The 15954-nt window shown below is 47.2% G+C and overlaps 3 protein-coding genes across 3 annotated transcripts; 2 read left to right on the top strand and 1 right to left on the bottom strand.

Annotated features, from left to right (window-relative positions):
- Window positions 1–1000: 1000 nt before the first annotated feature.
- Window positions 1001–1531, top strand: LOC131096919 (epidermal differentiation-specific protein-like). Its single transcript, XM_058045554.1, has one exon. It carries the CDS (start codon window positions 1001–1003, stop codon window positions 1529–1531), a length of 531 nt encoding a protein of 176 aa, XP_057901537.1.
- Window positions 1532–7819: 6288 nt separating this feature from the next.
- On the bottom strand, window positions 7820–8350 carry LOC131096918 (epidermal differentiation-specific protein-like). Its single transcript, XM_058045553.1, has one exon. The coding sequence runs from the start codon at window positions 8348–8350 to the stop codon at window positions 7820–7822; it is 531 nt and encodes a 176-aa protein (XP_057901536.1).
- Window positions 8351–15175: 6825 nt separating this feature from the next.
- On the top strand, window positions 15176–15706 carry LOC131096917 (epidermal differentiation-specific protein-like). The gene has a single exon (XM_058045552.1). It carries the CDS (start codon window positions 15176–15178, stop codon window positions 15704–15706), a length of 531 nt encoding a protein of 176 aa, XP_057901535.1.
- The last annotated feature ends 248 nt before the right edge of the window (window positions 15707–15954 follow it).

Genomic DNA, 15954 nt, shown 5'->3' with positions numbered 1-15954 from the left:
TGCAAGGAAGACATGGGGGGGCTGGAGTGAGTGCAGAGAAGGGAATTGAGCTGTTGAGGGATTGAAGGAGCTGGGGTTGCTCCAATCAATGTGTTCCAGTTCCTGTGGTTCAGACGGCTTCCGAGCAGGGACAGACATGAAGCCACGTTCTAAGGTTATCAGGTCACTCACACTTCAGTGAACTTTTGAACCAGAGCAATGAGATGTCTGGTTGTAGGGCATCAAGACCAAGATAGAATGCGAATAATTTTAGAACCCTGAGCATGATATCAACCACTCCCAGTTCCTTGGAATTGGGTGATTCACACTTTCACTTCTGTGGCAGTATAAATGGAGGCAGGTGAGGCACTCTGCACACACCACAGCCCTGCACTTGAAGAATTGCCCTCAGCTCTCGCAGCCCTGCAGCTGACAGCAAGGTAAGAGGCACCCTTGGCACAGGAGAGCTGGAAGGGCTTCTTGGGCAGCTGCTGTGAAGTGCAGGGCAAGGGCAGGAGGCTTTAGTGCTGGGCTGAGAGCTGCAGCACAGCCGTGAGGCTCTGCTGTGTGCGTGTGCAGAGACTGAAGCCATCTCTCAGGGCATGAGGAGATGGATGGCTGCTGCAGGAGAGACAAACCTCACCCAGGGACAGCCTGGAGGGGGCCACTGATACACAGTTGTGGGGGGTGACTGGGAGAGTATTTACAACTTAATCTTGGGTATGTACCTAAACCAACAGACACAACTAATTTGAACTGAGTAGCTGTAGGCACATGTTTTGTTTGATGTTTTCCCTCTAAACTGAAATTTCTGTCATGCCCTCACTGCTTTCCAGCTGCTGCTATGTTTCTATTCTGCTAAAAACTTCCTACTTTTCCTTTTCTGCACCACACTTCCCATAATCCTCTGTCTGGAGCAGAAAATCATCTTACCAGCTCTACTTGTTTTCTGTCTCCCTTTTGTGCAGGCTGCCATCCAGCTCCTATAGCAAGAAATCTGCCCCCAAGAAGTCCTGCAGAGATGGGCAAAATCATCATTTATGAGCATGCCAACTTCAAGGGCCTGTCCAGAGAATTCACCACTGACATTTCCAATCTAAAAGATGTAGATTGGAATGATATTGTCTCCTCAGTGAAAGTAATTGGCCAGCCTTGGGTGGCTTATGAGCATGTTGATTACCAGGGTCGGTTTCTGGTGTTTGAGGAGGGAGAATATAGCTTTGTAGGTAATGAGATGAATGACAGGATCAGCTCTCTGCAGGTGATCACTGAAGATCTGTATAATCCCCAGATCACTCTCTATGAACACATTAATTATCAAGGGAAGAGCAGAATAATAAGAGAAGCAACCAACCTGGCTGCAGGGTATGACAATGATATCATTTCATCCCACAAAGTCCAGAGAGGTGTCTGGCTGCTGTGTGAGCACAGCGATGGAAGTGGATTTCAATACCTTGCCCGAGAGCACGAGCACTTTCCAAATTACAAGGCAATCGATTTCAACGACAAGCTTTCCTTCCTGCGCCCCCTGCGCCCTGGCTGTGGCTGTTAGAATGCAAATCCTGCAGCGCTGAGAAAAGATGCAGAAATTTGACACCCAGATCTCCGCCTCTGCTGGTGCTGCCTTTTCCCCCAGTGTCACAGGACCACCGAACGTCAGCGCTCTCTGCTCTGCTGCACTGCAGAGCTGCACTTCTCCATCCTGCCTTGCACGCTGCTCCCACCCCATCAATGCAAGAATCATCAGGATTGATCATATGAGATTGTCCAGGCTAGAGGAGGCAATGCCACATGTGTGAAACCTGTTGTACCCTCTGCTGGCATTCCAGAGTCCTGGGCTGTGGAATGTAGAAGCATTGCAGGTTGTGTGTGTGGCTAAGTGAAACAGAGAGTGTCAGTGCAGAACCAGCATCACTTCTTTTGTAATTTGCATTGCAATGCCCTTGTGCTACTGTGGCCTCTGCCATTGTCTCTAATCCATTTTGTGTTACTTGCAATAAAGAATCCTTTGCAATCAGCAGTGGGTCTGTTTTGTGCATCTTTGGAATAGATAAATATTGCCCTTCCATGCTGAGATGTCTCTGTGTATCCAGAGAATGGTCCACACAGTCACTTGCAAACCTTTTTCCTGGATGTCTCCTGCAGAATTCTGTTTCCTTCTGATTTACCTGCTCATTAACAGTGGGGTCAGGCTTGACTCTAAATGTCGTGGTGAGCATGTAGATCATTGCTGATCCTGGCCAAACTCTCACCTCCGGATTGTACCTGGCTATCACACGCTTGGTTGTATGTCAAGGCAGTGATTGTAGCAGTGATGCAGTCTTCTACTGCCCTAAATCTCATCATAAACAGAATGCTTTCACTAATTTGAATTCTGTAATGTGAATGGTAGAACCTGCCTTGTTTTTCACACCTGTAATATTCTGATAAGGAATGAGGAATGACAAGGTAGATCAGGACCTGGTGAGCGCTGTGCAAGTTCAGCTGGACGAGCAGAGTCTCAGCCCTCCTGCAGCAGTGCCTGATGAGAGCTGCAGCCCTGAGCTGGGCACTGTGGCAGCTGTCCCATGGCAGCTCTGCCCTGCAGGGTTCCTCTCTCTCTGTGCTGGCCTGCTGTATGCCCTGATTTCCTTGTCCTGGTCACAGATAGAAGCTGCACTTGGCCTCTTTGAACCACATGAGGTGCTTTATTGCATTAAATAGTTAGTTATTTGGTTTTGCACTGGGTGTTTGATAATCTGCACTGATCACATGGTGTTCCCCACTCCTAATCCCTGCTGGTAGTATTTTGTCCCGGGTTTACTCATCCTCTGGCCCGTTCCTCAATTGTGTCCCATTGGCTGTGGTCCTATTCCACCATCCCCCATTCCCCCAGGTGTAAAATTCTCCCCTCGTTAGGCATTCCCTCTCTTTTTCTCCTGGGACACCAACTACTCCCCATAAACGATCCCCTGGAGTAATTCCACAGTAAAGCTGTGGGATTATTGGTCCTGAGAGGAGAAGAACACTTCCAGTCTTTTGCTTTTATCCTTGTAAAGGCTGGCAGGGGCCTGGGTCCGGCGCTGGATGGGTCAGGCCCGAATGGCTCTGGGAGAGAGCAGCCAATTTACAATGAGGTGCACATGGTGCCAGTGCTGGAGCTTGCCAAGGGCCCTTTGGATGGTCCCTGAGGATAGTTCTGTCTGTCTGTCTGTCTGTGTGTCTGTGGCTGCCATGCCCAGCTGGAGCTGTGTTCCCTGTGCTGAGGCTCAGTGCCCCTCTCAGCTCCCTGTGCCTTCCTGCAGCCTCTCTCCTCCTGTTCTCACCCACTGACACAGCCCTGGCCACTTTCCCAACGCTTCCTGTTCCCTCAGCCCCCTGCAGGAAATATTTTCACAGCAGTGCAGTAACAAACCTTGCTGTCCCACACTGCTGTCTCTGCCCTGGCTTCATCACCAACATGGGACAATATCTGCCCATTCTCTGTCCTGCCATCAGCAGCAGTTGGAAATGGAAAACACCTGGAGGTTCCTTCCAGCCTCAATTGTTCCAGGAGTCCATACACTGTGCTTGGAATGTGATAGGCACAGCTACCCCTGCTCCAGGGAGGAGTGCAATCCTAGAGAACAGCCAAGGAAAGGTTCAAGGAGAGAAATATGGATGGGGTGGTTTCAGGAAATTTTACATCTGCTGTTACAAAGGATTTTTTTTTTTTATTTTTCTAATTTTGTTTGTTCTGTTTTTTGTAGGAAAGGATTCATGTAAGTTTTTCAGTAATAGGAGGATGAAGTAAAGATGGAGAATGACTTTGACCCTTCAGTGGAGGGTGTTACATTTGACATCATAGCTGGTAACCACTGCTGCTGAATTGGGAGGGAAGTCTGACGTTGAGGAAATGGAATTGATAAATACACCACAAGTAATCCCCAAGTTCTTGTACACATGACTTGATGATGACTTTTTTTCAAGGAAATTGAACAAAGAATGGAATTAGCCAGAAAGTGACAAAGGTTTTAAAATCTTCCTTAGAATTTCTGACAGCAAGATTTATTTTGGAAAGGTCCTCCCTAGATCAAGGCCTTTTTCATAGGAAAGATGCGACCAAAGGAAAACAGGTTTCTGGTGGCCATCTTCAAGTGATTTCTGAACCAGCACAGGGGTGGAGATTCCCCAGGGTCTCTGGCCTTACCAAGCAGCAGACTGGACCCCATGGCACCGTAAGGTCACTTTCAACCTGAATTGTCTTGTGATCCCACAATCCTCCTGCCTTGCATCGTCACTCAAGCTCATGATTTAGGGATCAGGATGGGCAAATCCGAGTAGCGCCTGAGCTGTATTGCTCCTGAGGAATCTTGCTCTAAAGAAAGGGTCTCAGCTGATAATCTCACACTACAGATGTGCATGCTCACAGCAGATTATTGGCTAGTCTGTTCTGGAAATACCTCGCGCTTTCCCTTCCCCTTCCTTCATTAATTCACAGGAAAACACACAAGCACCTCCCTCCCAAAACACACTTACATCCTGCTCATAATATCTTCGGGATTTCTGACTCATTTAGAGTGAGAATCACATCCAGGACATATCATAGGTGATATACACAATCTCATTCCTCGTCCAGGCCTTCTTTCAGAATTCCTGAAAAGTTGTCTATCAGGGAAAGAAAATCTTTCTGCGAAAGAAACTCAGAATATTGTGAAAGGATCAGAGAAAAGAGCAGCTGCAGCCCCTCACAATGAACTTCCCCGCTTTCCCCAAACAGAAAAGCTACCCTATTTCTGTGTGCATACAGCAGCTTTATTACTCATTAACTGCCGAGAATACTGGTTTGAAGCACCTGAGATCCAACAGGTCTGCCCCATTTCTTGACATTCTTTGTCTCATCAGTGATTGACTCTAAGCAAACGTTCACTGTAGGTTTGCCAGTTAGGAGAGCAGTTTGCTGCCAAGCCAAGAGAAGCACAAGAAGATTGCAAAGTGATGCTTTCAGGAGGTGCATTTGCAGGAGTGATCTGGTGTGTCATTGATGTTCTGGGCCTCTCTCAACACTGAGGTTGCACTGCCATTGTTGCTTGCCTGATGGGTTCAGTCAGATGCCCTCTCACACTCACAGAGTTGGCTCACTTGACTCACACATCTCAACTCTTTGGAGCATGGGCAGAGGAAGAGAAAAGCACCCTGGTCACCTAACTCCAACTTTCCTGTAGTCTGTCACCAAAGGATTTTCCTGTTTTGTTCTTTTCAATCTCACAAACTCTTTATTTAGACTCCTTTTGAAGAGGAGCTGTTCTAGTCAGTACTTCTGTACAGGTTTTACCCTACCTCAGGCATGACACTATTGAGTACATGCAGCCCCTGAGAGTTTAATTCCAGTCCTGTCAGAATGTCTTCTCTCTCTCTCCTTTCTGTGGTGGATAAGATGTTGAAGGGCACTTGCATCCTGCACAGCACGAGGACTGGAGGAGCATGGGAAGGGAAGAGTTTATTCCAACTCCTCTGAACAGAGGGCACACCTGGAATACTGCATCTGTTTCAGATGCCCTATAAAAAGCACAATGTGAACAAAATGGTGGAGCCCCATACAGGCCAGTGGATGGCACAGGAGCATCCCATGAACCAGCAGAGTCTGAGGGGCCTGGTCCTGTTCAGCCTGCAGAAGACAAGGCTCCTGTTATCCGAGGGGCTCAGCAAAGGACAGCTGGAAAGAGTCTTAGATGGCTGCAGGGAAACTCAGACATAAAAAAAGGAATAAAAACTCATACTAACAATTGCTCAGAACTGGCAGAAAGGCAAGAGACCCTGGGGAGTCTCCACCCTTGCAGTTTTTGAAAAAATCTCTTGAGGATGGCCTTGAGTAATCTTCTTTCCTTGTATCTGCTGTGAGGAAGGCAGTGAAATAGGGATGTCCCATCCCGAATAAATCTTTCTGTCAGTAATTCTCAGGAAGATTTCAAAACCTTTGTCACTTTCTGGCTAATTGCATTCTTTGTTCAATTTCCTGGAAAAGATGTCATCATCAAGTCATGTGTACAAGAACTTGAGGATTATTTGTTGTGTATTTATAAATTTCATTTCCCCAAGGTCAGACTACCGTCCTAGTTAAGCAGCAGCTGTTCTCTGCTCTCTTGACAAATGTAATTCCCTCCACTGAAGGGTCAAAGTCCTTCCACACCTGTACTTCATCTTCTGATTACTGAAAAACTTACAAGAGTCCTTTGCAATAAAAACCAAACCAAACAAACAAACAAACAAACCTCCCTATTACTGCGCCTGAGTGGGCGCAGCTGCTGGTGAGAGAGACGGTGAATCTTGTTTGTTGAATCAGAAGGCTGATTTATTAAGATATTATATATAATTCATAACTATACTAAATAGAGTATAGAGAGAGGTTTGCAGAGCAGCTAGGCTAGGCCAAGAATAGATACAAAGAATCTATAACAAAGTTGTGGCCAAGGTCTCAGTCCCCTAGCTTGCACTGGTGATTGGCCCTTAATTATAAACATAGGAAATGAGCCAATCAAGGTGTCCCTGTTGCATTCCCCAGCAGCTGATAATAATTGTTTACCTTGTCTTCTGAAGCCTCTGGCCTCCAGAAGACGCAGAAATCCGAAAGAAAGGATTTCTGTGGAGAAATGTCTGCGACAGCTCCCCCCACTTGTAACACCATATCTAAATTTCTTGAAACCACCCCATCCATATTTGATGTCGAAGCTTTATTTTGCTGTTCTCTAGGATTGCACAACACTCTGGGGCTCGGGTAGCTGTGTGTATCATATTCCAAGTGCAGTATATGGACTCCTGGAAGAATTTAGGCTGGAGGGAACCTCCAGGGGTTTTCTGCTTCAATCTGCTGCTGATGGCAGGACAGAGAATGGGCAGATATTTTTCCATGCTGGTGATGAAGCCATGGCAGAGACAGCAGAGTGGGACAGCAAGGTTTGTTACTGCGCTGATCTACCTGATCTACCCTTGTCATTCCTCATTCCTTATTGGGCTATTTCAGGGGTGAAAAACAAGGCAGGTTTTACCATTAGGATTAAAGAACTGAAATTATTGAAAACATTCTGTTTATGATGTGATTTAGGGCAGTAGAAGACTGCATCATTGCTACAATCACTGCCTTCAGATACAAGCAACCATGTGATAGCCAGGTACAATCTGGAGGTGAGAGTTTGGCCAGGATCAGCAATGATCTACATGCTCAACAAGATATTTTGAGTCAAGCCTGACCCCACTGTTAATGACCAGTTAAATCAGAAGGAAACAGAATTCTGCAGGAGACATCCAGGAAAAATGTTGGCAAGTGACCGTGTGGACCATTCTATGGATACACAGAGACATCTCAGCATGGAAGAGCAATATTTATCTATTCCAAAGATGCACAAAACAGACCCCATGCTGATTGCAAAGGATTCTTTAATGGCAGCAACAGAAAATGGATAAAAGACAATGGCAGAGGCCACAGTAGCACAAGGGCATTGCAATGCAAATTACAAAAGAAGTGATGCTGGTTCTGCACTGACACTCTCTGTTTCACTTAGCCACACACACAACCTGCAATGCTTCTACATTCCACAGCCCAGGACTCTGGAATGCCAGCTGAGGGTACAACAGGTTTCACACATGTGGCATTGCCCGCTCTAGCTTGGACACTCTCATATGATCAATCCTGATGATTCTTGCATTGGTGGGGTGGGAGCAGCGTGCAAGGCAGGATGGAGAAGTGCAGCTCTGCAGTGCAGCCGAGCAGAGAGCGCTGACATTCGGTGGTCCTGTGACACTGGGGGAAAAGGCAGCACCAGCAGAGGCGGAGATCCGGGTGTCAAATTTCTGCATCTTTTCTCAGCGCTGCAGGATTTGCATTCTAACAGCCACAGCCAGGGCGCAGGGGGCGCAGGAAGGAAAGCTTGTCGTTGAAATCGATTGCCTTGTAATTTGGTACATTCTCATGGGCTCGGGCAAGGTATTGACTTCCACTTCCATCGCTGTGCTCACACAGCAGCCAGGCACCTCTCTGGACTTTGTGGGATGAAATGATATCATTGTCATGTCCCGCAGCCAGGTTGGTTGCTTCTCTTATTATTCTGCTCTTTCCTTGATAATCAATGTGTTCATAGAGGGTGATCTGGGGATTGTACAGACTTTCAGTGATCACCTGCAGAGAGCTGATCCTGTCATTCATCTCATTACTTACAAAGCTATATTCTCCCTCCTCAAACACCAGAAACCGACCCTGGTAATCAACATGCTCATAAGCCACCCAAGGCTGGCCAATTACTTTCACTGAGGAGACAATATCATTCCAATCTGCATCTTTTAGATTGGAAATGTTAGTGGTGAATTCTTTGGACATGCCCTGGAAGTTGGCATGCTCATAAATGATGATTTTGCCCATCTCTGCAGGACTTCTGAGGTGCAGATTCCTTGCTATAGGAGTTGGATGGCAGCCTGCAAAAAAGGGAGACCGAGAACAAGCAGAACTTGTGAGAAGACTTTCTCCTCCACACAGAAGATTATGGGAAGTGTGGTGTAGAAAAGGAAAAGTAGAATGTTTTTAGCAGAATAGAAACATATCAGCATCTGAAAAGGAGTGAGGGCATTTCAGTTTAGAGGGAAAACATCAAACAAGACATGTGCCCACAGCTACGCAGTTCAAATTAGTTGTGTGTGTTGATTTAGTTACATACCCAAGATTAAGCTGTAAATACTCTCCCGGTGACCCCCCACAACTGTGTATCAGTGGCCCCCTCCAGGCTGTCCCTGGGTCAGGTTTGTCTCTCCTGCAGCAGCCATCCATCTCCTCATGCCCTGAGAGATGGCTTCAGTCTCTGCACACGCACACAGCAGAGCCTCACGGCTGTGCTGCAGCTCTCAGCCCAGCACTAAAGCCTCCTGCCCTTGCCCTGCACTTCACAGCAGCTGCCCAAGAAGCCCTTCCAGCTCTCCTGTGCCGAGGGTGCCTCTTACCTTGCTGTCAGCTGCAGGGCTGCGAGAGCTGAGGGCAATTCCTCCAGTGCAGGGCTGTGGTGTGTGCAGAGTGTCTCACCTGTCTGCATTTATAGCTCACTCAGAAGCCTTGTGCAACTCCCCATGTGACAGCATGACAAGTGACCAAAACTGTCCAAAAGCCAGATCAGCCACAGTAATTCAGGCACACCAAAGTACATTGTGACACAGGCGCTGTGGAAGTTTCCTGCTTGTCTTGCCCTCCTGGGAAGGGCTTAAAATGTACAAAGATTTTTATGAGATTTTCTAGTCACAGAGATGGCATTGGAGCACCAGGTATTTTAAAAAAATTCCCTTTTGTCCTTAGAATCATGGAATCATTAAGGTTGGAAAAGGCCTCCAAGATCATCAAGTCCAAACTTTGATTGTGAACCACCATGCTCAGTGTCCTGGTTCATGGCAAATTCTGGAGAGAACCCTCAAAGGGGCCCCTCTAGGAAAACAGATTCAATTGGCCCCTCTCCTCAACTGGTTCAGGAGGAGATACATCCTTGGAGAAAAGTGGGAAACAACCTGTTTAATAAACAATAAACCTAAACAATATTAAACAAAAAAACTCCTTGCTGCTCCAAAAGAGATGACAAACTGAGAAAGTCCCCTCCCCGAGTTGCAGCTCAGCTCACTCAGTCTCTGATCAGCCCCTCAGGCGCTGGAAATGCCGCGGCCCAGGCCCGGCCCGGTGGGCCCCAAGTATGAGCTGCCGGTGCTCTGCTGGTGTTCAGGCCAGAGCAGCTTTGAACAGGCCCAGAGAAAATGGGAGAAAAACCCTCAGGCCAGAGAACTGCTTTGCCTCAGCTAGCCAAAACTAACTAAACCAAAGGAGAGCTCTGTCCTGCTGTCTGTCCATCTGCAGACAACACAGTCCAGGAGCAGGAATGTGGAGGAGTGAGTGCAGAGTCTGAAAACAAACTGCTGCTTCTTGTCTGCCCCCTTCACTCTCTGGAACAAGTCCTAAAGATGCTAAACTTAGTATTCAGCATAAACAGAACAAGACTACTAAAAGCATCATATAGTGAACCCAGGACACCCAGTAAACCATATTGCGAATGTCTCTTCTCCTTGTGTTTTGGATATTTTCAGGGATAATAATAAGTTTCTCCACCGCTTCCCTGGGTTGCCCATTCCAAAGCTTAATTACTCTTGCAGTAAAGATGTTTCCCTTAATCACCAACCTGAACGTCTCCATACACAAGTTGAGGGCATTTCTCCTTGCTCCATCATTGGTTGACTGGAGAACAAAGTGACCCACTTGGCTACATCCTCCTATCTGGAGTTGTGGAGAGTGATAAGGCCCCCCCTGAGCCTCCTTTTCCTTCAGGATAAACATCTGCAGCTCCCTCAGCTCTTCCTTATCAGACTCTTCACCAGGCTTGCTGCCCTTCTCTGGACTCCAGCACTTCCATGTCTTGCGGTGAGGGGCCCAAAATGAACACAGGATTCCAGGAGTGGCCTCAGCAGTGCTGAGTACAGGAGGACAATCCCTGCCCTGCTCCTGCTGGCCACACCATTGCTGATCCAGGCCAGGTGCCATGGGCCTTCCTGGCCACCTGAGAACACTGATGGCTCATGTTCAGCTCTCTGAAGGTGTGGATGCACCATCCATCAAAGGGTTCTTCAGGGTCTCTTGCAGCCCAAACCATTCTCTGATTCCTTGACATATGTGTTCATGTATATATTTATGTATAGTAGTAGATGGGCATGGTGCTATTGTAGATGGTAAACAAAAGCCAATGTTGTTGTCTGAAAACCAGACAGAAGATCACAGTGGAGAACCCAGAAACTGGGGGTAAGTAGGGACCAACTAATATGGTGTAGAACCTGCTTCAAAGTCAGAATTCTAAAGCAGAGGTATGGCAAAAACCACCAGAGATCTTTGCAGATATTTATTTTGTGCAAATTACTGAATATTGTAAATGGTGCCTTATACTGTCAGTCTTGTAATTATACACTTGAATATGTTAAGAGATAGTGTTCCACACTTGTCAAGTCACAATCTTGTGCTAAGTATGACTCCAAGCATTTCCCTAGTTCAGGCTGAAGTAAATGTTTCAGGTAGTGTTTCTTTTTAATATTTTTCTGGCATCAACTGTTTCTATTTCTGTCTATGGAACAAGAAAGCTGAGATCATGCTGCCCCAGCTTATTTTTGCTTTTGAAATCTTTGATCCGGAGATCTTGGTTCTCCTCACTTCCTGATCCTCCTTTCTTTTCTTCACTACACAGGCACAAATTATGTTCTACCTCAATTTATTCTCCCTGATGCCAGACTTTGCTGATAGCCATGAGAGCTCTTTGCAGTGCACTGAAAGATCTCATGGTCACAGGATCCAAACGGATGCTGACACAGAGGTCTTATTGCAAATAATTTCTTCTGTGATCACATAGGTGACAACACCTTTGATGTGCTCTTGAAAACTCTGCCTCTGTGATTCCTGGGATCTGAGACTGTGGAACACCCAGGATGGCCATTTTCAGTGGCGCTTCTCCAGAAACCTGCTGGACTTGGTGAGCAATCTACAGGGAGCACTGAAGGAAAACATTTTGTTGGAGTGTGGAGAGTGTCCTTACTTGATCACATGGTTTGAGTGTTCCTGGGAATCTGCAGAATTCCAGAACACAGCATCCCATAAGCTCTGGGCCAATGAATCCTGTGGTAGGGATGCTCTTCTTCATTCACCATTTCTACAGGTTTTTCCTTCTGTCCCACTAAGATCGATCATGGTCTTTGTGTCTGCAAGCTTCCAGCACATGGAAATTTAAAGTGTGGGAAGACCAACTTGTAAGGGTATGTGAAATACGACAGCATCTGGTCTATGATGTTTATCTAACAAAGGCCTTTCTGATTCATAAGGAGTCATACCAGTGGGATTTGCCAGCAAAGTTTGAGCTGGAGCAGCCAGCAAGCAGGGCATGGATATAGACAGGGATTTCAGTCCAGCAGGAGACTCGTGCTGGGATTCAAGGCACCCACGACTGCCAGAACACCAATGAGAACAGTGTGTGCTGTGTGTGGGCTGGCTCAAGCACCAAGCTGCACTAGCCAGGGACTAGGAGACACCAAAGGGTGTCCTGGTCAGAGAGCCCAGAGCCAGGTGTGAGTCTGGACAGGCTGGGGGCTCTCAGTCCCGTTGGGAGCAGCTGGGCAGTGCTTGTGGCTGTGGGGAGTGAGGGTGGGCAGGTCTTCACTAGAGGGCTTCCATGTGTGTTGGCTGCAGAGGAGGAAGGAGACGGGGCTGTCTGTCTTCCATTGCATTCAGTGGGAGTGCTGGTGGTGTCAGCTGTGGGTGGCTGAGGGCAGCCCCTGGTGTGTGCCAGCCGGTGCCGTGGCCGTGGCCGTGTCCTTTCCGTGCCCAGGTGCCCGTCCCTGGGTCACACAGCCAAGCCCAGCACGGGCTGTCCCTGCAGCCTGGCCAGTGGCACTGGGAAGGGCAGCCCTGGACAGAGAGCCTGCAGCCTGGGCTGCAGCAGCTGAGCTGAGGAGCTCCTGGGGCTGAACCCTGCTCATCCTGAGCTCTCCCTACACATGGCATTCGAAAAGTGACTTGGCCAGACAGAAACCCTGGAACTGGGGCTTTTCCCACAGGAGAACCACTCTCATGTAACTTTTGTGTTCTTCCCTTTTACTTTCAATCTTGATCAGCTATTTGTAGGAACTATCATGGGCTTTCTCAGACGAGTATATTGTGTGTTGAAATCCTACAGATCTGCAGATGCTCTTTCAATTCTCTTTGTCTTGCACTTGTAGTTGGATGTGATTGTACTTGTACTCCCTGGCAAGATGGAGAGCCACATCTTGAAAAATTGCCCTTCCAAAAAGCCAAATTCACCAAGAAAGTCCCAAACATTAAACTGTGGAGAGACAAATTGCAGGGACACATTAATTGCTGAGTGCAAGGACAATGCAAAGGAGCTCATTAGATCCACTGAGGCAATGTCAGTGCACAGAAATCCCCATCAGGACAGCCTTGGTCTGACAAGGCTGAATGGTTGGACAAGGGACATTGATCATCTTTATTTACAGCAGGATTCCTCAGGAGCAGTCTGGCTCAGGAAATACTGGGGTTTGCCTGTCTTGGTCCTTATGTGATGAGCTTGAATGATCCAGGGAGCCAGGAGGATGGTAGGATTGGTGAGTAATTCAAGCTGGAAGCGACCTTTGGTTGTCATTGGATCCAGTCAGCTGCTTAACACAGGGACATCTGTGAGGTGAATTATGGCTGCTGGTGGCTTTATCCAGTCAGGTCTGGAAAACCTCAGAGTATGCAGACTATCCAACTTCTTTGGGTGGTGTGATTTAAAATTTTCTGACATCATTATGAAAATTTTTCTCAGCCATGGAAGAGACAAGGCTAAGGATTCTCAGAGGGGCTCAGCAAAAGGACATCTGGAAAGGGTCTTATGTGGAAACAGGGAAGCTCTGACTGAAAATAAGGAAAGTAACCATAGCCCTAAGAGTTTTTCAGCACTGGAAGAAAGGTCAGCGATCCTGGGGAATCTCCACCATAGGAATTGTTGCAAAATCACTTGAAGATGGCCACGAGTAACCTGGTCATGTTTGGAAGCTGCTCTGCTTGTGACCAAGGCCTTGGACCTCCCTTCCACAATCTATCTTTCTGTCAGTAATTGTAAGGATGGTTTAAAAGCCTTTGTCACTTTCTGCCTAATTGCATCCATTGTTCAATTTCAATGAAAAAGTGTCATTGTCAGGTCAGGTGTACAACACCCTCAAGTTTATTTGTTGGACATTCATGAACTCTATTTCCCCAAAGTCAGACTTCCCTCCCCATTCCTCCACAGGCTCTCACCTGCTATCTTGTCAAATGTAATTCCCTCTATTGAAGGCTCAAAGTCCTTCTCCACCTTTACTTCTTCCTCTTATCACTGAAAAATTTTCAAGAATCCTTTGTTAGATTTTTGGATGTGACACTTCCTCATTTGTTTGGATTATGTCTTTGATTAAATACACCCCAAAACAAATCTTGGCATGAGCAAATGCAAATTCGCTCTAACATTCCCCTGCATATCCCTCCCTGAACCATTTCTTGCTGTTTTGTAGGCTTGTACTCATCTCTGGTGCACGGGTAGCTGTCCCCCCAGACAGGCCAAGGAGAGTGTATGGACTCCTTGAAGCATTTAAGCTGGAAGGAACCTTGAAGGGTCTCTACTTCATGGTGGTATTTGGGCAAAGGTTGGGCGTGATGATCTTGGAGGCATTTTTCAAAATTAATGATTTCATGACACTAAGGACAAAAGGGATTTTTTTTTTCAAAAACTGGTGCTCCAATATCATCTCTGTGACCTGGAATCATGACTGGATATCTCCCATAACAAGTCCTTCTGCATTTTATTACTTCCCGGGAGGGCAAGACTACAAATTGCCACAAGCAGGAAACTTCCACAGCCCCTGTGTCACAATGTACTTTGGTGTGCCTGAATTACTGTGGCTGATCTGGCTTTTGGACAATTTTGGTCACTTGTCATGCTGTCACCTGGGGTGTTGCACAAGGCTTCTGAGTGAGCTATAAATGCAGACAGGTGAGACACTCTGCACACACCACAGCCCTGCACTGGAGGAATTGCCCTCAGCTCTCGCAGCCCTGCAGCTGACAGCAAGGTAAGAGGCACCCTTGGCCCAGGAGAGCTGGAAGGGCTTCTTGGGCAGCTGCTGTGAAGTGCAGGGCAAGGGCAGGAGGCTTTAGTGCTGGGCTGAGAGCTGCAGCACAGCCGTGAGGCTCTGCTGTGTGCGTGTGCAGAGACTGAAGCCATCTCTCAGGGCATGAGGAGATGGATGGCTGCTGCAGGAGAGACAAACCTGACCTAGGGACAGCCTGGAAGGGGCCACTGATACACAGTTGTGGGGGGTGACTGGGAGAGTATTTTATGACTTACTCTGGGGGATATATGTAAACCAACACGTATATCTAATTAAAACTGCGTAGTTATGGGTACATACCTCATTTTACATTCTCTTCCAAGTGAACATTTCTATATCATGCCCTCATGCCCTCACTCCTTTCCAGCTACTGCTATGTTTATTCTTTGTTCAAAATGTGTTGCTTTCCCTTCTTTATTTTTTCCCACTCTACATTTTTCATCATTTTCCATCTGGTATGTAAAGGTTTTTTACAAGCATTGTTTGTTTTGTGTCTTCCTCTTGTGCAGGCTGCCATCCAGCTCCTATAGCAAGGAATCCAAACACGAGAAGTCCTGCAGAGATGGGAAAAATCATCATTTATGAGCATGTCAACTTCCAGGGCATGTCCAAAGAATTCACCACTGACACTCCCAACCTAATAGCAGTGGGTTGGAATGATATTGTCTCCTCAGTGAAAGTAATTGGCCAGCCTTGGGTGGCTTATGAGCATGTTGATTACAAGGGTCGGTTTCTGGTATTTGAGGAGGGAGAATATGACTCTGTAGGTAAAGAGATGAATGACAAGATCAGCTCTCTGCAAGTGATCAGGGAAGATCTGCACAATCCCCAGATCACTCTCTACCAACACGTTGACTACAAAGGGAGGAGCAGAATAGTAAGAGAAGCAACCAACCTGGCTGGGGGAGAAGATGATGACCTTGTGTCTTCCCACAAAGTCCAGAGAGGTGTCTGGCTGCTGTGTGAGAACAGTGATGGAAGTGGGCCTCAGCACCTTGCCCGAGCCCATGAGGACGTTCCCAATTACAAGGCAATTGACTTCAATGACAAGCTCTCCTTCCTGCGCCCCCTGCGCCCTGGCCGTGACTCTTAGACTGCAGAGCCTGTGACCCTGAGGGAAGGTGCAGTCCCAGCAGGAAATCTCTGATCTCTGCCCCTGCTCGTGTCCCTTCCTTTGTGATTTGCCTTGGCCTGTTCCACTGTCTGTAACCTCTTTTGGGTTGGTGCCAATAAAGACTCTCTTGCAAGCAACAGTGGGTCTGTTTTATGGACTGTTCAGTGTAGATAAATATTTCCCTTTCTTGGAGAGATGTCTGTGAGTGCTAAGAAAATGTGTTGGGT

The sequence above is a fragment of the Melospiza georgiana genome, chromosome 2 (assembly GCF_028018845.1).
Source record: "Melospiza georgiana isolate bMelGeo1 chromosome 2, bMelGeo1.pri, whole genome shotgun sequence".
Taxonomy (NCBI): domain Eukaryota; kingdom Metazoa; phylum Chordata; class Aves; order Passeriformes; family Passerellidae; genus Melospiza; species Melospiza georgiana.
The sequence above is the reverse complement of the archived record's forward strand: the minus strand, read 5'-3'. Positions and strand labels throughout refer to the sequence as shown.